Source organism: Pelodiscus sinensis, chromosome 1 (assembly GCF_052426305.1).
Source record: "Pelodiscus sinensis isolate ZL-2025 chromosome 1, ASM5242630v1, whole genome shotgun sequence".
NCBI classification, from domain to species: Eukaryota; Metazoa; Chordata; order Testudines; family Trionychidae; genus Pelodiscus; species Pelodiscus sinensis.
The window spans coordinates 206,744,189-206,770,808 of NC_143052.1; the positions used below are offsets into that span (position 1 = coordinate 206,744,189).

Below are 26,620 nucleotides of genomic sequence, written 5' to 3' on the forward strand. Positions count from 1 at the left end.
GTACGGTTAGACTACAAGAGTTTTTCTGGGATACCGAAAAACTCTTCTGTGTCTAGGGATACATTTGTTCTTCCACTTTTTTTAGAAAAAGAGCAAACACGCTCTTTCAGCAGCCCCTGTATACTTTGTTCCAACAGAAGGATTGAAAAAAAGCGGCAGTATAGCTGTACCTTCAGAGTGTATAAGGGCTGGGGATAGCAAGTGATGGAGAGGAGGGGAACACAGAGGGTGGGGCCTCAAGGAATGGGTGGGGTCTTGGGGAAGGGATGGGGTAGATCTTGGCTTGTCCTGACATTTAAAAAGTGATCTTGGGTGTAAAAAGGTTGGAGACCACTGGTCTAGAAGCAAGGTATTTTTAAAGTCTCTTAAAGGCCCCCACTTTCTGCACTTGAAGTGCCACAGTGGGGAACAGCCTCAACACCACAAATAAAGCTACTAAATATGGTTACCTTTCTGTAGCATTGGGCCCAGTTGAACTCAATTAAAATATGATGGATTTCCTGACTTTTGGGTGTTTAAATTTGCCCAATTGATGCTGTCTTAATGTAGATTTTTCAATTTAATATGGTGCTCTTTCATTTCAATCTCAGGGGAAAAAAGCACCTCTTTCAGAAATTTGCTTTCTGTGCTTACTTGTAAGACTGAATGAAAGAAGCCATCATTAATTTTCATTAAGAGGTCAATAATGCCAAGTGCTCTGGAACTAATTCAGTGGAATAAGAGGTCACATTTTGATTTTTGTTGTGAAGAAAGTAGAGAAAAATCAATGCCAGGAGTAATGAAATGTTAACATCCTTTAATTCTCTAGACAGTATTATGCACAAGCTATAAAGAATATCAATTGCTTGTAAAGGAGGCCTGATTGAATATGCTACTGTGTGCCATAAGTAATGTTATATTCATTCAACGCTGAATTCTGCAATTTACTAACAATAAATCCCTCCCTCACTTTACCCCTTTTTACATTTTAAGAGCTCCTGTTTTAAAAAGCATGCAGAATGAAGGCCTAGTGCTGCCTGTTCATACAAAATGACATAGGGGGCTACCTTTATGTCTGTAACTTAAACAAAGAGCAATACAGAGACTTAAAAAAAACATATAAGCTTTTGTGGGTAAAACACACTTAATCAGATGAATACATGTAATTTCACAAATTGTTCTACTCTCCTTGCTCTGTGAACTGTACATTGTATACTCCAAAATTCACACAATATTTTTTATACTATAGCCAGGCAAGCAACTTTACAAATACAGGCAGTCCCCGGGTTACATGGATCCGATTTACATCAGATCCCTACTTACAAACGGGGTGAGGCAACCCCGCACTAGCTGCTTCCCCCCAGCAGACCAGGGAGACGCGACGCTAGCGCCCCCCCCCCCCCCAGCAGACTAGGGAGACACGGAGCGGCTTTTCTCAGCAGACACCTCAGCTTGAGAATAAAGGACTGAGGGAAGTGAGGTGTGGGAGAATAATACTGAGCTCTGGAGAAATGTTTGGCTAGAGTTTCCCCTACAATATGTACCAGTTCCGACTTACATACAAATTCAACTTAAGAACAAACCTACAGTCCCTATCTTGTACGTAACCCGGGGACTGCCTGTATAACATTTTATCAAATCCTGTTATACCTGAGCTGCATTTTCTTTCATATTGGAGTCAATTATCAAGGATGCGTGTTTGTAAGTGTACAACAGACCAGGAGATCTCCCTGAACTATTAATACTTTCTTCCTGGCAAATTCCTTCAGTCATGCTTCACTGCAGCATTTGGCATATCAAAATTCATCAAGACAGAAACAAGTCTCATGTCACAAAGCAATGGCTTGTGACTTCACTAAATGAATGAGGTAAGAGGTAGAGGCTGATTATAGAGGAGAAAGCCTTTGATTACACCAAAACAGGGTATATATCTTATATTATTAATCAGCAATAAAATAAAGAAATTATTGGAAAATTAACATACCTAGCAATGTGAAACTGGTAATTTTACATTTTTTTTAAATAAGGCATTTGAGTGAAAAGTGCTATATAGCATTACAAGAAGCAACAATAATGATACTTGCTTGAGCATGATTCTGGTCTTTAAAATTCCATAACTGGCTATCTGAATGCACTAATTTCTCTAGGTCATGCATTATAAGAAATAATTGAGGGATCATATTGTTAAAAGAGTTTGCTGATTGATATGACAGTTTTATCTTTTATCATTTTAATGTGAGTTCATGTTAGAGAATCATGATTGTTTACTTCACCCATATAATTGTTGTTCCAGCATTTAGTGCATTGGATGAGGTCCATGATATATTGTAACATATATGTGTAGGACAATTGGGTCACAACTGCCATCTCCCCACCAACAGTCATAGGACGAAAAGCTGACTGCACTCCCAACACCACACTCGTGATCATTACATTGATTATATTAGGGGGGAAAAGACTGACTCTGACATTCCAAAAAAAACCCAAACATCTCTCTGCCTCTCAGCCCATAACAGTAAAGTCCCTGAATTTCAGGGAACAAAACAATGAGGTTCTCTGAGAACATCTTTTATAAAGAACTCAGAGAAGACCTCAGACTGCAACTCACCCAGGCATTTAAGAGTATAATCAAATCCTTCCACAAACAACACCAAGAGAAACTCTGCAAACTCACATCTCACAAATCCACCCAGGGAACTTCTACATGCTTCCCAAGATACAGAAAAAAGGGACTCGAAACAGACCCACCATGGTTGGCCAGGGACCTCTTACTGAAAGAATACTGAGACTCATGCATACAATCCTCAAGCTACAAAGGGGCCATTCACTCTAGTAAACAACCACCTTCCTCTAGAAACTTTAAGGCTGTGTCTACATTGGCATGATTTTGCGCAAAAACATGCTGCCTGTCTACACTGGCCACGAGTTCTTGCCCAAGAACACTGATATTCTAATGTGTGAAATCAGTGCTTCTTGCACAAGAACTATGATGCTCCCGCTCAAGAATATGCCCTCTTGCACAATTGTTCTTGCGCAAGAGGTCAGTGTAGACAGGCAACATGAATTTATTGCGCAAGAAAGCCTGATGGCTAAAATGGCCATCGGAGCTTTCTTGCGCAAGAAGCACCTACACTTTCATGGATCCTCTTGTGCAAAAGCACGTCTCTTGCGCAAAGGCACATGCCAGTGTAGACGCTCTCTTGTGCAAATACTTTAACGCAAGAACTCTTGCGTTAAAGAGTATTTGCGCAAGATTATGCCAATATAAACATAGCCTAACAGTCTTCCTCAGAACATCATCCTTGCCATCATGGAAATCACCTTCCTATACCTCAACATCCCTCACTTGGGTTCCAAATCAGTTCAAACAAATTCAGCACATGCAAACCAAAACCAAAAACACACAGCCAAAAGTAACAATACAACACAATTTCCTCTTTGAAATGAGAATTTACTAATTTGCTCTCATTAGCATAAGAAGTGCTATTAAAGCTGCTATCAGTGCATCTTCAGGATGAAAATGTGATTGATTGTTGCTTGCACTTTGGCTTTAAGTATAGATTATGCCATTTCAAAGATTTGTTTTCGTGAAGATTGCATGCATTAGTGATAAACTGAATCATAGTCATTCACTGCCTGCTTCCTCCCACGCTTAGCTGGAAAAACACCTGCTAATTACCACACAAAGACAAGGAAGATGAAGACTTAATCTGAATCTTTTTTGTTTGTAATGATTAAAAGCAAATGCTAAATATCACAGTTGTTTGTGAGAACTCAAGTTTCCTTTAACTAGCTGAAGACTGCTCTTTGCTCTTTGTAGCTGTTTATTGGGGTAGCAAACCTTGCACTGTATCAAGTTGGGTTTCTCAGTCACATTATGTTATGTGAAGTAATTCGACTGACACAATTCAGCATGACATATGACACCATACAACAGCCTTTTGCACATTGTAAACATGTAGCCATAGCGGGGGAAATGATTTCTTCTATGCACATTTTTGTGAACTGTTTATTACATGACTCATTTGAAACAACTGAAAAAATAAAGTTGGCAGCAAGACTAGTCTCAACCAGTTTGCTCTCTCCCCCTCCCCCAACCCCAGCATCACTATGGAACTGAGGTCCCAGCTTCAATGCACAGGTTGATTGTATAGCTTTCTCCTTCTTAGCCTCCCTCAACCACTCTGCCTTGCCACAGGGATGGGGAGAGAAGAACAGGAATATTTTCATTAGATCAACCATGAGGGGCTCAGCAAGGAATGGGTCTAGAACTTCAGATACAGCAGGGGTGGACACGAAGGCCGTGTCCAGACTCAGGGGTTTTTTCGGGAAAAGTAGCCTTTTCCCGAAAAAACTTCCCCTGCGTCCAGACTCAAGCCGCGTTCTTTCGAAATTATTTCGAAAGAACGTGGCTTTTCTTTCGATGGCGGTAAACCTCAATTTACGAGGAAGAACGCCTTCTTTTGAAAGTTCCTCTTTCGAAAGAAGGCATTCTTCAATGTAAAGAGGCCGTCTTCGAAAGAGAGCATCCAGACTCGCTGGGTGCTCTCTTTCGAAAAAGCGGATTTCTCTTTCGAAAGATCCGCCTGCAGTCTAGACGCGATCTTTCGAAAGAGGCTCTTTCGAAAGATGCTTTCGAAAGAGGCTCTTTCGAAAGAAGCCTGCAGTCTAGACATAGCCTAAGTGGCCCAGGGACTGAATGTGATTCACCAGGGTTAGCTCCCAGTGGGATGCCAGACATTTTAGATACAAGCAGCTTTGTGTTGACTGAGACCTCTGTGGAGACAGTTTGAGCCCCCATAAGAAAATTATGCATACTGTATCTCAGGTGTGATCAATAAACATCTTGGACACAGTTTGCCTGAATTAGCCTCTGGCTGGCAGCCAGATGCTTTATTTACCTGCACATCTGCAGGTACAGCCACTCACAAATCCCATTGGCTGTGGTTTGCCATTCCCAGCCAAGAGGAGCTGCAGAACGCAGCATGGGCTAAGCCACCACTTCCCGTAGCTCCACTGGCCAGGAACAATGTACTGCGGTCAACAGGAGCAGCAAGCAACTGTACCTATGGATGTGCAGGTAAATAAAGCATCTGTGGCAAACTGTGTCCAGTCTGTGGGCTGTTTATAGACCACACCTGAGATAGAGTATGCATAATTTTCTTATGGGGGCTCAAAATGTCTCCTCAGAGGTCTCAGTCAATACAAAACAGCTTGTATCCCTGCACTCTGTGACAGTGAAACATAAAGGTCAATCTCTAGGTACCATTTCTACATTCCCTGATGTTGAGGAGGCCCAATGAGCTGCAGATTTCCTAGCATTATCTAAACTGGCAGAGCAAGGTAAGATATTAAGGGTAAAATGTTGGCTCCGGTGAAGTTAATGGGAGTTTTGCAATTGACTTCAGTGGAGTCAGAAGTTCATCCTAATTATTTTAAATTGGTCATTCCATCCAGGGTACACTTTCTACATCATCTTCATTTCCAATAGTGGTCATTTTAACATCCCCATAGTCTCCCAAAGTCACTAATCATTGGCAACTATACCAGCTTCTTATCCTGTGTCACAAATGCTGTTTCAGATTCCAAGGGGCAAAGCCCACCTGGGCAGCATTCATTTAAATGGATCATTGTGACCAGATTCATAAAACAAGATAAAAACATTATGCATCTTTTGCATCTATTATGCCCCATAATAAATGGCTATGGATCATGTAAACATGCAACTGTAGGCATTCTCTTTCAGCAACTGTACATGCAGAAGGATGTGAGACAATGTGCAAAAGTTGTCTTACACTTTTCCCACAGCAAAATGTGAAAGTGCTACTTATGGATAAGTTACTCTATTTGGAAAGTGCTACCTATGGATAAGTTACTCTATTTGGAAAGTGTTACCTATGGATAAGTTGGCCACCATTCACCCCCCTTAGAGGACTTGGGCTGGAGCTACTTTTGCTGAATCAGGCCAAAAGAATTGCATTTATGGAGCAAAGTATTGAGAGAGATCATTTCATGGAATATATGTGAGTCACTTGTGGTAACTCCCTTTCCAGAAGACTACAAATTCTGCTGTGTGTCTGATGCAATGTACTTAGCCACAAGGCAGTAAACATAGAAAATCCAACAAATGTCACAACTAGTGTTGCTAGGTCCAGAGCTTACTTTTAATGAATCTTACAGCTAGTTAGGCTTTTAATCTGTCTCATGCCCCCTGAAGTCCCATGGAGTAATTAATATTGACTGCAGAAACCTCTATTAGACTGAATAGAGCAGATCACATGCAGATTCCTTTGCTGTTAAATGTAGCCAGCAAACCACTTCTGACTTTAGCAGACATTCCATTTCTAGATCAATGGAAAACTTGATGGATAACTAATTCTCCTCCTTCCCCAAAGCACATTTCAGCATAGCATAGATTCAGAAATAACTAGGCTTTCAAAAAAAAGAAATAGAAGCAAGACAACAGATCCATCAATGCCATATAGATTCGAAGGCAATTTGATACAGCAAGCATTCCTGTTTCTTAATTACCCTTGTTCAATAAGAAATTATTAAAATAGGTATCGAGAGATTTTGAATTTTCCCAAAGATTTTAGCCATTTCAAAACAATATTAACAAGTTCTAATTTGAGTGGATGTCATAATTTTTTATAAAACTAATGTATTTCAGGCAATATTTTTCATCTCCCTCAACAAAGTGAAAAGTGGAATTAAAATGTTTGATTAACTGCATGAGCAGTCAATGAATCTAAAAGTTGCCACAAATCTTTTCAAAATTGTAAAATGTTTTCTTTCCCTAACATTTATTCAAAGTTTATATAAAAATAAAACTCATTGTTCATTTAATAATAGTGAATCAGTTTTAGTATTCATGAAAGTAAGGAACCATTAGTACTGTTTTAGCCATAGTGCAAGAATTTAATATGGAAAATTGTCTAGATATAGCAGCTCAGCTGCTTGTTCTTTTTGAACAAAGACAATCCTGTTAATTTATCAGGTAGATTTGTAATAGGCAACATTTGGGATACATTAAGATTTTCAAACTCATTCAATAGTGACTGGGGTTTGGATTTGAACTTTGTTCTCAGCTGGCCAATGGCCTTGTTACAACTTACCCCAACTACCAACATTTATATGGAACCAGTTCAGTAATGAGTTTTAATTTAGTTAATTTTGTGCTACATTCAAATCAATTCATTAACTCTTTTTGAATTTTAGAAACCTAAATCTCATGATAAATTAGTATATGTCAGTGATTCGAGGATATTTTTCATGAATATCAGTATAAATCTTTTCCTTAAAAATCTGATTTTATGACACTGTTGATACTGTCTAAAAATAGATAATAATTAAGAGTGGGTAAAAATCGAGCACAAGAAAAAAGATTAAAATACAGTGCCATTATTTCAAGCATAAAAGTTTTATATATATTTTTGCTGACTTTCAATTGTCAAAACTCAAATATGGCACTGATAGATACCCCAGATAGAGTATTATTTAATTAACAAAACCAAACTGAGTAATCTATTATTAATGGTCGAACTTTTGCTGAGCTTTATTCTAATTTCATATTCTTAATTACATTAGAAAAAATGTTTAGTTGCACTCTCAGTAGCACTCATTAAGAGTAAAAATTTAAATTAAATTCAACTTCTGAAGGTTTACTACTTGTTAAATAAAACAGTAGATACATCAGAATCTTAGAGGACTTTTATGAAAACCGAAATAAAACATTAGATACATCAGAATCTTAGAAGACTTATATGAAAACTGAAACACTCTTATAAGATTTTTAGAGTTCTAAAAATATTATGAGATTTAAAAGATAGTGATATTAACTATTCTCTCTATTGCTGCAAAATGTTTGCAAGTCTAATACAAAAACTACAAAAGGAATATTACTATGAAGTATACAAAGAAGGAAGTTGCACCATAAGCTATCTGAAAGATCAGCAGAGACTAAACATGAGGAAAAATATTGACTGCATTATTCTGTGGATGAATTCACAGGCTAATACAACCAGTGAACTGGAAAGCAGCCTGGGAAGGGCAAAGTTCACTTTACTTTTTTGGTTACAGGTGGGTAGCATAGGATGGGATTTTCTCTAGTTTACTCTGTTGACATCATTTTTGTATAAATAATTAAATAGTCCTTGGGCAACAGAAAGAAAGTGAAAGCATGTCTGTAGCCAGCTGCTTACAATACTCCCCAAGGAGATGGGAGACCCAAATTCATGTCCTTGTGCCAGGGACCAACTATTTATCCAAAGTGGAACAACTTCAGCAGAGAGAGTTCCACATCAGAACATGCCATATTCTATAGTATTTAGGACCCATATTCAAATCCTTTCTCCCCATCATGCAGAGAATGGAATTGAACCTGAGTTTTCCACATCCTAGGTGAGTAACCTAACCACTGGACTAAATCTTAGAAAGGAGGCAGCACCTTGAATCTAACTTTTCAAAAATGCCTAGAAGCAAAATGTTTAAGGTTGAAGGAAATGGTTTATCTCACCCCCAAATGGAATTTTTTGATTCACTGAAATTTGTCAGAATTTTCAAATTTGGATTCAACCTAACCTTTTTAATTCTTTTTTTTTTTCAGAACTACCAGGGATCTTGAAAAAAACAACCCAGTTATTTATATTCATCTAACTAGAATGAAGAAAAAAGTTTTGGAAACACAGTTGTTCAGCCCATGTCTTGAAAAAGACTCCAATTCTCCTTAGGCTTATAAAAGAAAGTATGGAAGAAAGTCACTCATTTCCTTTCCCTAATAGACAGTACTACTAAATCCAAAAAAGTCTGCCAAATTCAGTTGTGCCAGCTGTGATCTTTAACCCTCTCATAGTCTTGAGGCTACTTTGGGGTTAAAAAAATGTAATGGTAACCTTTGCTCTTGGAAACTTCAAATAATGGAAAAATTGGATAGAGCAGTTTTCTAAGACTCAGAAGAGACCATATAGTGGAAATATCTCACCACACTTTCAGTGATAAATGAAGGACTTTGCTAATTCATATGCAATTTTCAAAGTGACAGTATATATCTTAGAAGAGCATTTTATTTCTGTTCTATTTCTGAGACATGTAGCCTATATTTGTCTTCTTCTTACAGTTAATCTTATAAAGTGCATTATATGATAAAGTTAATTTTATGTGAATTTTACTAAAATTATGTCTTTGTTGCAATAAAAAAATAGAAAGACATTAACAATGGGACCCTTTTTCCTGTTAGTCAGTTAGTTTCAGGGATATAAGCTATAAACCCTGATATGCAAACATAAATTGGGAGTTTACTATTTGAATGACATTTCAAATGAATCAACACTGTGACAATATACATTTTAATTAAGAGTAAAAAACCCTGTTTTTGTGAAGTTTTACTACTAATTCTACTACTAACATTTGGAAGGAAAAAAGCTGCAGTTTTTATAGCTGCTTTATTTGACAGAATTTTAAATTGATTTTCAAAAAATAACATTTCTTATTAGAAAACTTTGCCAGCAGCCAATTAGAACTCATATGCACACTTGAGATTGCTACTGAAATGTTATTTCATTGGTCCCCAGGGGAAATTCTGTAATTGGGAATGTGTCACTACCTTCAGCAGCAATTACAGAGTTGCCATACCTGTATGGCCTAATCATTAACAAAAATACTTTCCTAGATGCCTAGACCATTTGCAAAAGTTATATCCCAAGGTTTTAGTAGCCAATTCATAATAAATACAAAGATTCTCAAAGATGTCCTCATTTTTTCATAATGTATAAGGTTTCAGAACAAGAAGTGCCTTGTTCCTCTTTAGCTTGACTCACAAGCCACGGATGTTATTAAGAACTTAAGATGACCTTCTTTTATCTTGAGAAAGTCTGATGTGTATGATTCCATGTGAGCCTAGCCATTCTTTTGCTGCAGAGATGGGGGTGAAAGAGAAGTTGCTGTTGGGAGGTGGCCCCAAATCATTCCAAGACAGAAACTGCCCTGCCAAGCCTTCTGAGCCAACCATTGATTTGGCTGCCAGTGCCAAAAGCAATGGAAGCTCTTACTTTAGGAAAGCAATCAGCATAGAATAGAAAATGTCACCACAGTCCTTCTGAATCAATGCAAAGCCAGGGGCATTTCTCCAAGTTGAAGAGTGAGTTAGAGAGCTGGCGAGGGCAACAGAGTTTTCATTTAGAACTGTTAAATCTTCCTCCGCAAAAGATCCAGTCTGAACACTCTGCCAGCAAGCACATCAAGGGAATACTCCACAGCACTGAGAGAGACTGAGACGAGTGATGGGGCTGCTATGAGGAGAGAGGGCACGCTGACCTCCTTATCATCATCTCATTCCTGTTCCAGCAAGATGAAGAAAATGCAGTGAATGCATAACAGCTGATAGTAGTTTAATAGGAAGACTACCAAGCTTCATTGGTACAGAGAGGCTCCCAGAGGCAGTGCATAAGGAGAACATAGGAGACAAAGTATCCTCCCCACCACCCAATTGGCCTGCCAGAGGCAGAGGGGGAGAGAGACTCTGACCTTTTCACCCTGTATCCCCTGGCACATTTGGCCACTTTCCTTAGCAGCCAGGCAGGGAATGGGATGTAGCCACCACTGCCTCAGGACCCTGCTGGCAGGTAATGGAACCCAGCTCCCTGACCAGGATCAGTTGCCAGGGACAGGAGCTCAGTGAGCCAGATGCATGCCAGGGATAGAGGGAGCTCTGACTCACTCAGCCCCTATCCCCAGTAATTGGTGTGGCACTGGGCCACTCCCTTCCAGTTTCATAGTATCAATCTGTTCACACTGCATTTGTTTACTCAGCCTTTTTCTATTATTTCTGATTTTCAGCTCTCCTGTCCCCCCAGTCCTTTAAATACAAGAGGGTTGCTCACCTTCTGCTTAGGCACGTTCCAGTTTAGGAGTTTATTGATTCTTTCAGACTGCATGCATTGTTCTCACTGATTCAAACTGTTACTCTGAGTTTGGCTGAAATGTTTGTGTATGGTACTAACTCCTATCCACTTTGCTGACTGATTGATAGGTCTGGAGGTAGTAAGGATACATGGACCACCTCCTTTACTTGCCTTGGCTGTGGACAGAGGCAAAAGGGGAAAATTGGGTTTCTACTGGTTCTTTTGTGCCTTCCTTCCCAATGGCCTGCAGGAGGAGTCAGACACCCACAACATCCAGGCTCTGACTCTGACCAGATCCTGCTCCCTGAAGGTAACTGAGTCCATGTCAAATCTGTATGGACCTGAGAGTAAGAGGGAGGGATCACTTCTGCCCACTGATGGCTGGTATCCAGTTTTGCTTTGCTCAAACCACATCCTTCCTTACTCTTATCTAATGAGCTGGATCTCTCACTATGCCAGGCTCTCATCTTTCTACCAAATTTTGTCTTGGGGTCTGGAAGGTATTTTTCCCACATAACACAATTTTTATCCAGCACATCAGAGCTCCAATTTTTGAATTTACATTACAGTTATCACACTTTTTCGCATTTCCATTGTGGTGAGAAAAAAACCTCAGCAGCCCAACACTGTGGCATTTAATTTCAGAAAGGAGAACTACTCAGAAATAAGGAGATTAGTTAAATTGAAATTAAAAGGTACAAAGCCAAAAGTAAAATCCCTGCAAGCTGCATGGAGACTTTTCAAAGATACCATAATAGAGGACAAACTTAAATGTATACCCCAAATTAAAAAAAAAACCACAGTAAGAGAACCAAAAAAGTGCTACCATGGCTTAACAACAAAGTAAAAGATGTAGTGAAAGATAAAAAGGCTTCATTTAAAAAGTGGAAGTTAAATTCTAGTAAGGAAAATGGAAAAGAACATAAACTCCATCAGATTAAGAATAAAATATAATAAGAAAAGCCAAAAAAATTTGAAAAACAGCTAGTGAAAAATTTTAAAAGTTATAGTAAAATGTTTTTAAGTACATCAGAAGCAGAAAGCTGGCTAAACAATCAGTGGGGCCCTTGGATGATTGAGATGCTAAAGGAGCACTCAAAGACAATAAGGTCACTGTGGAGAAACTAAATTAATTCTTTGTTTCAGTCTTCACTGCTGAGGATGATAGGGCGATTCCTAAACCTGAACCATTCTTTTTAAGCAATAACAGTAACATGTCACTGGGAGCAGATGGCATTCACCCAATAGTTCTGAAAGAACTTAAATGTGAAATTGCAAAACTATTAACTGTGGTTTTTAATTTATCCTTTAAATCATCTTGACTGGAAGATAGCTAATGTGATGCAAATATTTAAAATGAGCTCTAGAGGTGATCTTGGCAATTACAGACTGGTAAGTCTAACATCAGTAGTGGGCAAATTAGTTGAAACTATAGTTAAGAATAAAATTACCAGACATACAGATGAACATAATTTGTTGGGAAAAAGTCAACATAGTGTCTGTAAAGAGAAATCATGCCTTACTAGTCTACTAGAGTTCTTTGAGGAGGTCAACAAGTATATGGACAAGGGGGATACAGCGGATATAATATACTTAGATTTCCAGAAAGCCATTGACAAGGTCTCTCACCATAGGCTTTTAAGGAAAGTAAGTTATCATGGGATAAGAGGGAAGGCCATCTTGTGGATTGATAACTGGTTAAAAGACAGGAAAAAGAGGTAGGAATAATGGTCAGTGTTCAGAATGGAGCGTGGTAACTAGTGGTGTCCCCCAACAGTCTGTATTGGGACCAATCCTATTTAACCTATTTAGAAATGATCTGGAGAAAGGGATAAATAGTAAGGTGGCAAAATAAACCATTCAAGATAGTTAAGAACAAAGCAGACTGTGAAGAACTTCAAAAAGATCTCACAAAAGTAGGTGATTGGGCAATAAAATGGCAAATGAAATTTATGTTGATAAATGTAAAGTAATGGACATTGGAAAAAATAATCCCAACTATACATTCAAAATCAGGGGGACTAAGTGAGGTATAACTACTTAAGAGAGAGATCTTGGAGTCTTTGTGGATAGCTCTCTGAAAACATCCACTCAATGTGCAGTGGCAGTCAAAAAAGTAAACAGAATGTTTGGAATAATTACAAAAGGGATAGAGAATAAGACAGATAATATCTTATTGCCTCTATATAAATCCATGGTACGCCCACATCTTTAATACTGAGTACAGATATACTCATCTAAAAAAAAAAAGATATATTGGCATTGGAAAAGGTTAAGAAAAGGGCAACAAAAATGATTAGGTGTTTGGAACGAGTGCTATATGAAGAAATATTAAAAATACTGGGATTTTTCAGTTTAGAAAAGAGGAGGTTAAGATGAGATATGATAGAGGTCTATAAAATCATGACTGATATGGAGAAAGTGAATAACGAAAAGTTATTTACTTGTTCCCGTAACATAAGAACTAGGGGGCACCAAATGAAATTAATAGGTAACAGGTTTAGAACAAACAAAAGGAAGTTTTTCTTCATGCAGCACAGTCAATCTGTGGAACTCCTTGCCACAGGTTGTTCTGAAGACTAGGACTTTAACAGGGTTCAGAAAAGAACTAGATAAATTCATGGAAGTAAGGTCCATCAATACTTATTAGCCAGAATGGGTAGGAATGGTGTCCCTAACCTGTTTGTCAGGGGCTGGAAAGGGATGACAGAAATGGGATCACTTGATAACCTGTTCTGTTTATTCCCTCTGGGTCACCTGGCATTGGCCACTGTCAGAAGATAGGATACTAGGCTAGATGGATCTTTGGTCTGACCCAGTATGGCCGCTCTTATGTTAATCTTACCCATATGTTCAGAAAAATCAAATGTTAGTGGGCCAAAATGGTGGTCTAATGTGAGTTTTCTGTAACCCAATGCACATCTTCGGCAGGACACTCTTCCATGATATTACATGATGAAGGAATTTGCTTCTCTGTCTCACATAGCATGGGACTCCTCTCATCTCATTTCTCCTGCATGCAGGAAAAAACAGATTGGGACTTCCACCAAGGGTCACGAGCAGGCCTGGGAGTGTAGACAGATATGGCCCATGCCAGGTGTGTGCAACTCAGGACCATTGATGTCCAGTTGAATTACACACTGAAACAGTCCTGATGGATTGTGTTTCCTCATTAGTTCATAGTTTAATAAATTCATGATACTACATTTAATCGTATTCTGGCAAGCATTACTCATTATTTCCAAGTCCATATCAATATTTGGAGACTGTTTTTCCAGAAAGTGACACCATATGTCCATACATTCTAAAATTGGGCACTGGATTTATTGCAACTGGAATCTGGCATGTAAACATCTGCTTCATGTTAAGCAGTTGAGAAATGCCTTTCATTTGGTTTAATGGATCTGAGACTAATAAGTGAAAACTTCTGCACACTGAATGGCTTAGAAACCCAAAGGCAAAATTTTCTGAATAAAATCATGAGATTCCTATTGATTTCAATGGAATTTCACCTCCTTTCAGGATGACTGTCATATATATGTTATATATAATATTTATATATGTATATATAACATATATGTAAAGCATCTTAATATTTTGTTTCAAGACTTTTGCATATTCCAAAAGAAGGGAAAAACAAGTTATGGGATTGTCTAGTGTGAAGATATTGCAATTTTTTTCCGTTGCTTCAAGTATACCAATTGGTTGGTATTACAGTTATTTTACTAGTGGGGAAAAAAGGCAACACTGAAGAACATTCAGTTCCTAAAGTGGTCCTTTAAAAATGTAAATATTAAACCTTTTGAGTAAATATTAGTTGTTAAACTAGCTTTATAGCAAGATGGAAACTGGTATGAAATCTCTCCCCCTAGGATCTGAAATATACAGTATATACTAGTGTCACTAGCGATGTCACATTTGTCATGGTAGCTTCTTCTAGATGTAAATTGCAATAATAATTATACTTAGCATTTCTTAGCACTTATATAGAACTTTTTGGGTAAGATGTTTAAAAACACTTAGGCTCTTAAATCTATGATTAGGTCTGATTTTCTGTGTGGCCTGATTTTCAAAAGTGTTGAGCATGTAAAAGCTCCTAATAAGCTTTGTCGTCATCTTCATCATTGTCGTCTTCTTTTTTTTTTTTTTTTTTTTGGCCTGGGTTTTCACTTTGTTATAGAACATTTTTTAGTTTTCTTAATGGTCCAAAATATAACAGGTCTACAATTAGCAGGTAGGTAAAAAGATACAGAAGAGACTTGACTAAGTTACAAAGCAAATCAACGAGGGGATACAGAATTAAAAATGGAGGAATTTCAGACTTCCAAACCTATACTTTTTCCTGTATTATGTACTGCCCCCTAGTAAACTTATAGAGTTCTATAATTGCAATCTGGATAATAGCTAGAAACTAAAAATGATGAGAGCTATGAGTTGGTCAGGTCCTATAATCATGGTGTGATAAGAGATTGAACTAGCACTAGAGAGACATGCATTAGTACATTGAGGGGGAATCTGAAGTACAATGAGAGCTGTTGGTGATCTAACTCTGGGGGAGAGGCAGGGAACTAGCATTTGGGAACAAAGGTGGCTTGGGTAGATGACAGAAGTAAAGAACGAGGGTTTTTTTTTTCTAGAGAGTCAAGAAATAAGATATATTCCAAGGCTGAGGTTAGGAGGAAAGTTCAGAAACATTTTTATCTCCAGTAGCTTGATAGAATTTACTGAGGTAAAGTTACACACACTGTAAGGGTAAAAAGCTTTGCTTTCAAATATATTTTACAGTTTACCCATGTATTACATAAGATTCAGACTGAAATGCCAAGAAAAATGAATGCAGTTTTCTTCTAAGGCTAGGAGAGAAGGGAACTGATTGTGATGAGCTTTAATGTCCTGCAGGATTACCTCTCCAATCAGGAAAGAAACCAAATGTTATATTTTGAGGGAAATCTTCTGCTAAGAAATTGAACTGGACCTAAATTTTAGAGTGCTTGCTATCCTGTAGGGATTCAGTCCACTGTACAAAAAGAGCCTGTGAATATTTCAGTGTTTGCTCAACTATATGTTATGCTGTAATATGACAGAACATGATCTAAATTAGGGATAACATATGGACACACGCTAATGTCCAACAGGAGACAGGGCTAGGGAGAATTATGAAAGATAGCATTTTGTGGTGATCCTCTGGAAAGTGCAGTGAAGCAGAAGACTAATTTGTAATACAGACTACAGAGAACATGAGCCTACTTTTACAACTTCTTCCCATACAAAGCATAAACTATTGGTCCATGAGGCATTTCTGTTATGTCTTCCTACATGTGCTTTAATTTTGAGAACTTAAGTGAAATAGACACTTATTATAAAAGATCCAGCTGCAGTAACTCCCTTAATGCAATAGGTTTTGACTTCTGTTTTTTATATACTCCACTTCATTCAATACATTCTATTTTGTTTGGAATCTGGGAGTAATATTTCATTTAGCTTATTACCACAGTGAAGCATATAAAATTCTCAGCTGTTTTTATTGATTATCTAAAGAGAAAAACTTCTCACTGTAATGGTAGAATTTATTTTACTATTGAGACTGATTTAAATAGACAATTATTATTATTTTCCCTCTTCAAACCTCCAACTCAATTTCTGGCTCAAGGTGTTGTTTTGGTTACTATTTTCAAATGGGAGATTTAGGTTTCAGAATGACTAATGGATTTTTCATTTTCTCAAGTAATTGAAGTTATAAGACTTCACTGTCTAATGTTACTGACCACGTGAGTTTTCAAATTTTATTACAACTGTAATGGTAAATGGAAACATGAAAACTACTGCCATTTAAATAATAACTAATGTATCTACCTATTTTGGTCTGATTGAATACAGTTACATTCTACATTTTCTCACATACAACTAAAACAGAGAAGTAACAGTCTATCTTTTTTTCTGTCAGCTTGGATAATTTTGTCTACCTCTCAGGAGGAAGATCAAGAAAGCAAGGACTTGAGAAAGGATGAAGAGAGGATAGATTGCTTTATTGGGGAGGTTGATTCCTGAGGAAATCGGGGTCTACCAAAAACCCATGTGATGCTGAGCAAGTCACAATCTCTGTACATCTCAGTTTCCTCTTTGTTAGTTTAGTAATACCAATTTATCACACTGTGGTGTTCTATGAATTAATACACTCATGTTGTAAAGTATCATGAGCTTTCATGGGCAAAACCTTCTTCCTCAGGTGAGTGAAGAAAAAGGGGGAACCTCCCAATTTTCTTCCCCCTTTTTCTCCATTCATCTCAGGAAATAGGTTTTGACCACGGAAGCTCATGATACTCTCTCTCTCTAGCTAGTATCTAATACTGCACTGTTATGTCTAGATAACTAGCATTATTTCAAAATAACAATGTGAGTGTCTACACAGCCATTCCATTATTTCAAAATAATTTTGCAATAATGGACGGCTTATTCCAAAATCTGAAAACCTCATTCTATGAGGAATAATGCCTATTCTGGAATAGCTATTTTAAAATAAGACATGTATAGGCTCTCCACTGCTGCTATTTCTAAATAGCGCCCCATCAGGGCCATTCTAAGTTATTCCTCCCCTGTGCCACTTGGGGCTCCAAATCGAGATAGCATGTCTACATTAGGGAAGCCTGCCTCAGACTAATTTTGGGGCTTCCCTGCAGCGTAGGCATGCTGTTTTGAAATAAGCTATTTTGGAATAACAATTCCAGAATAGCTTATTTTGAAATAGCCGTACAGTGTAGACATACCCCCAGGTGCTACAGGACTGCTCATTGATTTTTAAAAGTTACAGATTGACACAGCTGCCCCTCTGAGACTTTTACAGTTGTAAAGCATTTTGTGATCTCTCTCTCAAAAAAAAAAGGTGACATACAGATGCAAGATACTGAAATATTTGTGTGTATGTGTTGTGTGTGTATATAGCAGGTAAAATCACTTGCTTTATTTGATTCTGATTTTGCTGTTTGGGAACTATCCTTGCACATTTTCATATTATAGGGAGAAATGGGTCAATCCCTGAGGATCTTAGGTGTAATGTTCTCCATCTTATCACATTACATAAACAACTATAATTTCACTGCCTCTGTTCATCCTCAGTGTGACAGCTTTGGCTAACATCTTCCATCTCACACACATCACACTCTAAATTATACCAGGATATCCACACCTTATATTTTCAATAGTGGTTAATGCCCTTATTTCAATAGGGCTGCGTCTAGACTGGCATGATTTTCCGCAAATGCTTTTATCAGAAAAGTTTTTCCATTAAAAGCATTTGCAGAAAAGTGTGTCTATATTGGCACGGACACTTTTCCACAAAAGCACTTTTTGTGGAAAAGCGTCCGTGTCAATCTAGATGTGGTTTTGCGCAAGAAAGCCCCGATCATCATTTTTGCCATCGGGGCTTTTTTGTGCAGAACAGGTTTTAGTTGTCTACACTGGCCCTCTTGCGCAAAAACGTTTATGGAAAAGGGCTTTTGCTCGAACAGGAACGTCAAAGCATTTGCGCAAGAAGCACTGATTTTGGACAGTAGAACGTCAGTGCTTTTGCTCAAAATCAAGCGGCCAGTGTACACAGGTGGCAAGTTTTTGTGCAAAAGCAGTAGCTTTTGCAGAAAAACTTGCCAGTCTAGACACAGCCTAGGATTTTAGCAAATAAGCATATCGGCTGTGTCTACACTGGCCACTTATTCCGGAAAATCAGCCGCTTTTCCGGAATAACTTGCCAGCTGTGTACACTGGCCCCTTGAATTTCCGGAAAAACACTGATGATCTACTGTAAAATCATCAGTGCTTTTCTGGAAAAACTATGCTGCTCCCGTTCGGGCAAAAGACCTTTTCCGGAAAACTGTTCTGGAAAAGGGCCAGTGTAGACAGCACAGATTTCTTTTCCGCAAAAAAGCCCCGATCACGAAAATGACAATCGGGGCTTTTTTGCGGAAAAGCACGTCTACATTGGCACGGACGCTTTTCCGGAAAAAGTGCTTTTCCGGAAAAGCATCCTGCCAATGTAGACACACTTTTTCCGGAAATACTTATAACGGAAAACTGTTCCGTTTTAAGCATTTCCAGAAAAGGGTTCCAGTGTAGACGTAGCCATCGTGTATCACCCATAAGGTAGTAGTCAGAAACTGCAAGACCTCTGATTGAAGGCACCAAGCCTAATTCATCAATGCCCAGAGTTCAGCCTAGTTTGCTATTCAGTTGTGACTCTCATTAGTGTAATAAAAGTAGTGTATAAATCTGATATAGTTCAATGCAAATAATGCCAATTACTATTGGTTAAACTGGCATATTTGAATCATCACATCAGAACTAGTTTAATCAAAATTAGCTATTGTCTAAACAGTTAAGTAAATAAACCCAAGAGCATAGACTGCTGAATAAATTTGAAAACAGCACTGTTTATCAAAACTGATCAGTTATTCACTTTAACATCTAATACTTTTGGGGAACACAATTAGAGGAGACGCTTATCACTTATGGGAAATTGAAGCTGACTTTCAATACTGACAGATCTAAACACACTTAATGTATCAGTGATTGTAATTCACACTTGGTGTTGGGAGCAAAAATCCAACAGACAGAGTTATCTACTGGAGATCCAGAGAGCAGCAAATGTATCAGTCAAACAATCACTGCTTCTGTTCTGCTGTCTAGGGACCCATTTTCCACGCAGTGCCTAATGCAGTGAGAGAAACGTCACTGATGGTTGCCGCATAGTTAATACTTCCTGCTCCAATGAAAATTAAGCATTTGATAAAAGAGACAGACATTTTTTCAAAGTAGGAAATATATTGAGAAGCTGCCTTACCTCCATCTAGTTCTTCAGCTCCAAAATGATTCCTGTAGAAGAGCATAATCTCAATCTTGTAACACTTGTAGACAGTCACTAAACAAACAAGCAGCAGCAGAATAGCACCAAGCCCACCAGCAAGCTCAACTGTATACATCAGTTCTGCAAAGAATTATAAAATGGAATAACAACCACATTCAGAATTAGAGAAAGGTTAACACTGGAGATAATGTTCAGGTTGAAAATAATAGTAGAATGCAAGTGCAGGATTTTTAAATATAATTTCCAGATTGTTTACAGAACATTTCTGAACTCTCTGAGAAATGTACAGATAATGCATGCAGTTTTTCCTTTATACATATGTAAATACCCACAGGCAACATTTTAAATAGCTTATGTGAAAAGTCAGTCAACTGTTTTTGCCCAATGTTGTGTGCTGGGTTTAATTTATAGCTATATATCACTGCTTTGTTTGCAATACAAGTATTGCATCGCACCATTCATATTTTAAGCAAATATTATCCTTTTGTAGAGCTGACACAACCCTCCTCCCCAGCAGAAATAAAAGATCAGACACACAGCTGTGTTTCATGATGGGTTTCTGTCACTTGCATTAGATTAAATGAAAGATAAACCTTTTACTATTTCAAAATATAAATAAAAATGCTTACAGTATATGAAGACAAATCATCCTAGAAGCCCCCAAACCCCATTCCTCAGTTATGTGTTAATATTTTTGACACAGTTGATCTGCAATTCATCTTTATTCCCTGCTGTTTCCCTGGACAGGGAGATCTTCTGTTTAGATATTGCAAATCATCACAATTTGTCAGATCTAACATTCAGATTCAGAGCATGACCGCTCATCCTTTGTTACATTATCCCACTGGAGATTCACATGATGGATTGAGATCATTGTCATGTAGCTCAATCCCTTAGGATGGAGAATCCAATCAAATGCAGCCATATCTGTCTGTCTGACAATAGCAATCTCCTCGGTGATGTCATTTATCAGATGATAACAATAAGTGATAAGTGATAACAATAAGATGATAACAAACATAAGTGATAAGTGATAACAATAAGATGATAACAAACATCATTGTTTGTTGTTCCTACATCTAATAGTTGAATAGTCAAGAAAATAGAAGTAACTCTTGAGAGTCCATTTTGTTATTGTTCTCACTACTCTTCAAATAAGAAATGAGAATGCAAAAAGAAAAAAAAAATCATGAAAAGTGCCAAGGGTTTTGTTTGTTTGCTATCTTAAAATTGGGGAGGAGCAGTAACTTGGTACATTCCAGAAAAACCCAAGAAAACATTTTTTAAATTTTTCTATAATCCAGTTTTGAAAGAGGACTGGAGCAGGACTTGGATATTAAATGAACACAGTTTGGCCAATAAAAAACCTAACTGGAAATTAATACAGAATTCCAGAAGGAAAATATTATATAATGCATTACTAAGGAACACTGTGCCCTATAAACAGCAACCTGTGTAGATAACATTTGCTTCCATTTGGACAGCCTGTGCTTGGGTTAAGCAATGTAAATTCTCCCATTATCCAGGTAATGTTTTTTTGGCTATGCATATGTAATAATACATTACTCTACATCTCAGTTGAAGAAACAGAATATTAGAAAAAAATTACAGTTCCATTTCATTTTACTATGTGCTACCAACAAATGTACCCATTTTATTAATCTGATATACACACCACTGGTAAAAAAAAAAGGTTTCATTGTTCCCTAGAGGACACTACAGATAGGTCTACACTAAAAGGGGAGGTTGAAGCAAGATACACAACTCCAGCTACATTAATTATGTAGCTGGAGTCAACGTACCTTCTTTTGCATTTCCCCACTGTCTCCACAGTGGGAGGCCAATGGGATCAAATGCTCTCATTGGCTTCCCTCAGACCTCAAAGAATGAGGAGCAGCAGATGCTGGCGGGGGCAGCCGTCAGCATTCGATTTAGCAAGTCTTAACTAGACTCACTAAATCAAACTCTGAAAGATTGATTGTGGTTGGGCTGATCTTCTGTTCAATAGAGACATGGCCTGGAAGTGCAATAAAACAAAATAATTTACATTTCATATCATTCTTTTCTAAACTTTGGTGGAAACTCTTTTGCATTAACATTTTTAAGATCACCACTTTTTATTTCCTACTTTCAGAACTTTTTCAGGCTGTAGAAAGGAAGATCATTTTAAAAACATCACAAAACAAAACAATACTCACAGTTTGCATAGGCTTTTAATACAATATTTTAGAAAATAAATGGAAATGGAAATTACTCTGCACTGGCACGCAACAGCCAGTTTATCATTTTGCACCACATGTATTGCAGCTGTTCAGTGGTAATCAGAATATGGGGGGGGGGGTATTAATAGGCTATGTTGCTAGGTGTAAAATATACCAACCAATGTACTCACTGTATTGATGTATTAAAGGCAAGGAAACACTTTATTACTCAAAAACAAAATGTTCCCCAAACTCAACAAGGGAGAGGTTAAACAGAAAACACTGCATGTAATTGTCTTTCCACCATCAAGGTGTATGCAAACTAATATACTGTAAGAAAAGTATAACTTTGGTTAATACAAAGTCTCCTTTAAAGCACATTTTTGTGCAATGTTCACTATTGGAATTATACACATCTCTAGTGCAGGTACAACATATATAATTATTTCCTTTTAATAAAATCAAACTGAATTCACAGAGTATTTTTTCTCTGTTGGCAGGGCAACACAGCAAAATTGGTAAGAACATTCACTGATCCTATGGGTATGTCTACACTACACCTTGAAAAATACCTCTCAGCCCAGATAGAAAGACTTGTACTACCCCTGTTCAAGCAATGAGCTAAAAATTGCATTGTCACTGTTGTAGTAGTGGCACAGACTATCTGACTAAGTAGGAGTCTGACTGACCTCTTGGGTCCATAGTAAGCTTCTCTGTGTCATTGTTTTTCCCATCTGTAAATTGGGGATAATGGTACTGACCTCCTTTATAAAGCACTTTGAAACTGACCAATGCAAAGTACTATATCATGTTATATCATGACCATTAATGTTACACTGTAAGCAAAGGTAGTAAGACATACTTATTTTCACACTTCATTGCTTTATTTAATCCTTTGTATTAAACATTGGGCCTGGTTGTTACAGCAAGCGTGATGCGCTTTTTCTGCTCAAGTTCAAGTTGCCTGGAGTGGTAGCATTTTAAAAAGATTCAGTTTCAGCACAAGTCCACATCAAAAAGGAGAAACAAAAGGTGCTGGAAATCTTTTAAAACCTATTTAGTGTTTGTGTTATGTTAAAATGATAGACCCTTGCCCTCTTTAAGAGACTACGACCAAAGGTTGAAAACTGTAAAGGAAAATTATCCTGCTGAACCTGGGGGGAACTAGCATTTTGTTCAATGCAACAAATGAACATGTGCCAAAGAGTTACATTCAAGAGCACAATCATCATTTAGTTACAGGCAATTAACAACAGTCCTCCAGCAGAACAAGAACGGGTCTACTTTAGGGGAAAACACATTGATTACTGCTACAGTAGTAGATTGGTTTCTGAATAAATTGCTTCAATTTAAAATGAGATCTGCTACAAGCATTTTGACCAATGGCTACATTTTTTCTCTCTTTATCATGATGGTTTGGCCAAGCAATCCAGTGAAAGAAACAGCTAATTAAAATAAAGTACATGCCCTCTCTAAACATACAGAATGATATGGCTGGTAATAAATGCATTCATGTTACACTAAGCCTACTATAATTATCAGGTGCACTTCTGAAATTAATCTTTGATCTACACCTGACTTTAACTTCCTCAGCAGTATCACAGAGGTCATTTAATATATACTGTATTTATTTATTTATGGCATTTGTACCAAGGAGTAAATCAAAGGAAAGTTAGTCTCTGAAATTCATACCTCACCTGGCTTCCTTTCAAGACTAGTTCTTACTCTATATAGATGGAGCTACCAAGTACAAATTATGCTTCAAATATTCTTTCTTGTGGGGAATGGCTAGAAGTGGAAAGGGCTAAAAGGATGTACTGCCCATTTATGGAAAAACTTAAAAGCCCACTTCTTCAAGTGAGTTGTGCCCACAAAAGCTCATGATACCATCTACATGTTTTGTTAGCCTTTAAGGTGCTATTAGACTATATACTGTTTTTTAAGTTTTTCCTGTTACAGACTAACTCGGCTACCCCTCTGAAGCTTTTACCCATTTAAAGGACAGGATAGACTCTAAAACTGGGAAAGTCTCGGGTGTATTCAAGGAGGCACTGCCCTACCCTAAGCCCAGGTTATATAAAACAAAAAAAGGAAGCTAAGCAAGGGAAAGGGAGGTAGAATCCAGGCAGGTTAAAGCATGTCATAGTCTCTCTTAAGCTCTAATCAGACCTGGGGACCTGGTATTATGGACATTACATTTGGGAGCTGTGAATCCAGGTCCTGAGGGGAGAATCTAAATTATTTATTTTAATTGCTTCTGTCCTAAGTCTTATTCAGATGGGGTAATTTGTTAATGTGTGTTGGCTTCTCTATTCCACAGGCTATTAAAACAAAGCTGGGGAAATTGAGGTGGAGAACATCTACTGCACTGTATCAAATCATAAGAACAGCCATACTGGGTCAGACCAAAGGTCCATCTAGCTCAGTACCCTGTCTTCCAACATGGCCAATGCTGAGTGCCCCAGAGGGAATGAATAGAACAGTTAAACATTCAATCATTCATCTCCCATCCCTCATTCCCAGCTTCTGGCAAACAGAGGCTAAGAACACCATTCCTGATCATCCTGGCTAATAGCCATTGATGAACCTATCCTCCAGGAATTCATCTAGTTCTTTTTTAACCCTGTTATAGCCTTAGCTTTCATAATATCATCTGTCAAGGAGTTACTCAGGTTGACTGTGCAATGTGTGAAAAAAAACACTTACCTTTCTTGGTTTTGTATTAAACCTGCTGCCTATTAATTTTGTTTGGTGACCTCTCTTCTGTTATGTGAAGGGGTAAATAAAATTTCCTTATTCAATGTTTCCACACAATTCATGATTTTATAGATCTCTATCATATTCCCCTTTAGGCAACTCTTTTCCAAGCTCAAAAGTAGCAGTCTGATTGACTTCTCCTTATATGACAGCCATTGCAAAGTCCTAATAATTTCTGTTGTCCTTTTCTGAATCTTTTCCAACTCCAATATATCTTTTTTAAGAAGTGGTGACCAGATCTTCATTTAGTGTTCAGGATGTGGGCATACCGTGTTCATTCACATACCTCACAATTTTGTTCTTTACAGTAGTTTCAGCCAGTTTGCCTGGTACTAAAGTTAGGCGTACTAGCTTGTAATTGCCAATCATTGCTGGGATCCTTCTTAAAAATTGGTGTCACTGGTTTAAATGGTAGGTTGCAAAATACAGTAAGTAATTCAGCAATTTCACATCTGAGTCCTGGAATACCATATAGTTCTGGTGATTTATTCATGTTTAGTTTATTAGTTTGCTCTAACATCTCAATTTAGGACAGTTCCTCAGATTTGTCACCTAGAAAGAATGGCTCAGACCAAAAAGGAAACACGAGGACTCTCAACACCTTTGCAATGGAGAGGGGCTTTTATAACTATGTAATTACAGAACTACGTCAGGCCCCAATCTTGCAATGACTTACACAGATATCTTAACTTTAAAAGGTGTGAAAAATCTCACCAAAATCAGTGGGACTACTCAGATTCTCTCAGCCTAAGCATGTATATAATTTTCTTCAGCACTGGGGGTGCAATGTACTTCTTCTGTAATTTCTACATGATTCTGGTTATCTTGGACAATCAACATATGAACAGGTTAACATATACCAACAAATGTGTGGGCTAAGAATTCTTATATGAAACTGAAGAAAAAATAATATGATTTTGAAGGGAATTACTTGAATATATTGACTAAAATTCATAACTTTTGTGCTGTAGGATAAAGCACAAGCTGGACAAAAATAGTTTTGGCAGCTGAAGTAAATAGAATCTCATCTAACAAAAATGAATTTGGAGTAGAAAATAAATGTTTCCTATAATATAAGAAGGCTGGCTAACAGAGGAATATTTCCTTGGGTCATATGACAGATGCTCCTAATGAACACAGGCAGTGTTTAGGATGGCAGAGAGAGTGCCACATACATAAAGATTAAGACTGAGTGAAGAAATGTACATTTTTCTTTAAAGATATTTATGAGGACTGCACAATAATTCATAATTTAAATATATGCCATATGGTAGTATATATTTACACTGTATGTGAGTATGTAAATAAATTGTTTTGGATCTATCCTTTCATTTTTATTATTTCTATATATCAATAAAATCTACTTTTATTTAAGACAACTGGAATAAGTTCATAGATACTTGCTACCTCTGGATAATCACTGGTGGGAACCCTAGGATATGTCCACAATGCAATAAAAAGTGTTTTGGAAGCATGCATAAAACAAACCCAAGCTAGCTAGTTCAAACAACAATAGGAGGATGGGTGGAAAAATGGGCTGTATGAGCTCTCCAAGGGCCCTTGTATGTATTCAGTTGGCTAGATGGGTGGCAAAATGGGCTGTATGAGCTCTCCAAGGACCCTTGTATGTATTCAATTGGCTAGCCTGTGCTGTTACTATGCCTTCATTTACATTATTCCAGCTAAAAAAACTTTGAAAATAATGAATGATCCTGTAGCACCTGAGGGTATGCCTACACTACCACCCTAGTTCGAACTAGGGTGGTTAATGTAGTCAATCAAAGTTGCAAATGAAGCCTGGGATTTAAATATCCCGGGCTTCATTTGCATCTTGCTGGGTGCCACCATTTTTAAATCCCTGTTAGTGTGGACTCCGTGCCTGCGTTCCACGAGGAGTAATGGTAGTTCGAATTAGCCTAATTCGAGCTACC

General features: G+C 37.7%; 1 protein-coding gene across 4 annotated transcripts in view; it reads right to left on the reverse strand.

The window, feature by feature from the left end:
- Window positions 1–26,620, reverse strand: part of IL1RAPL1 (interleukin 1 receptor accessory protein like 1) — a 1,174,742-nt gene that overhangs the window by 9,227 nt on the left and 1,138,895 nt on the right. For all 4 annotated transcript variants that reach the window (XM_075913279.2, XM_089774688.1, XM_089774689.1 and 1 more), the window contains one exon: window positions 19,708–19,851. In XM_075913279.2, coding sequence (XP_075769394.1) covers window positions 19,708–19,851 — 144 coding nt within the window. The remainder of the gene's footprint in view (window positions 1–19,707; window positions 19,852–26,620) is intronic.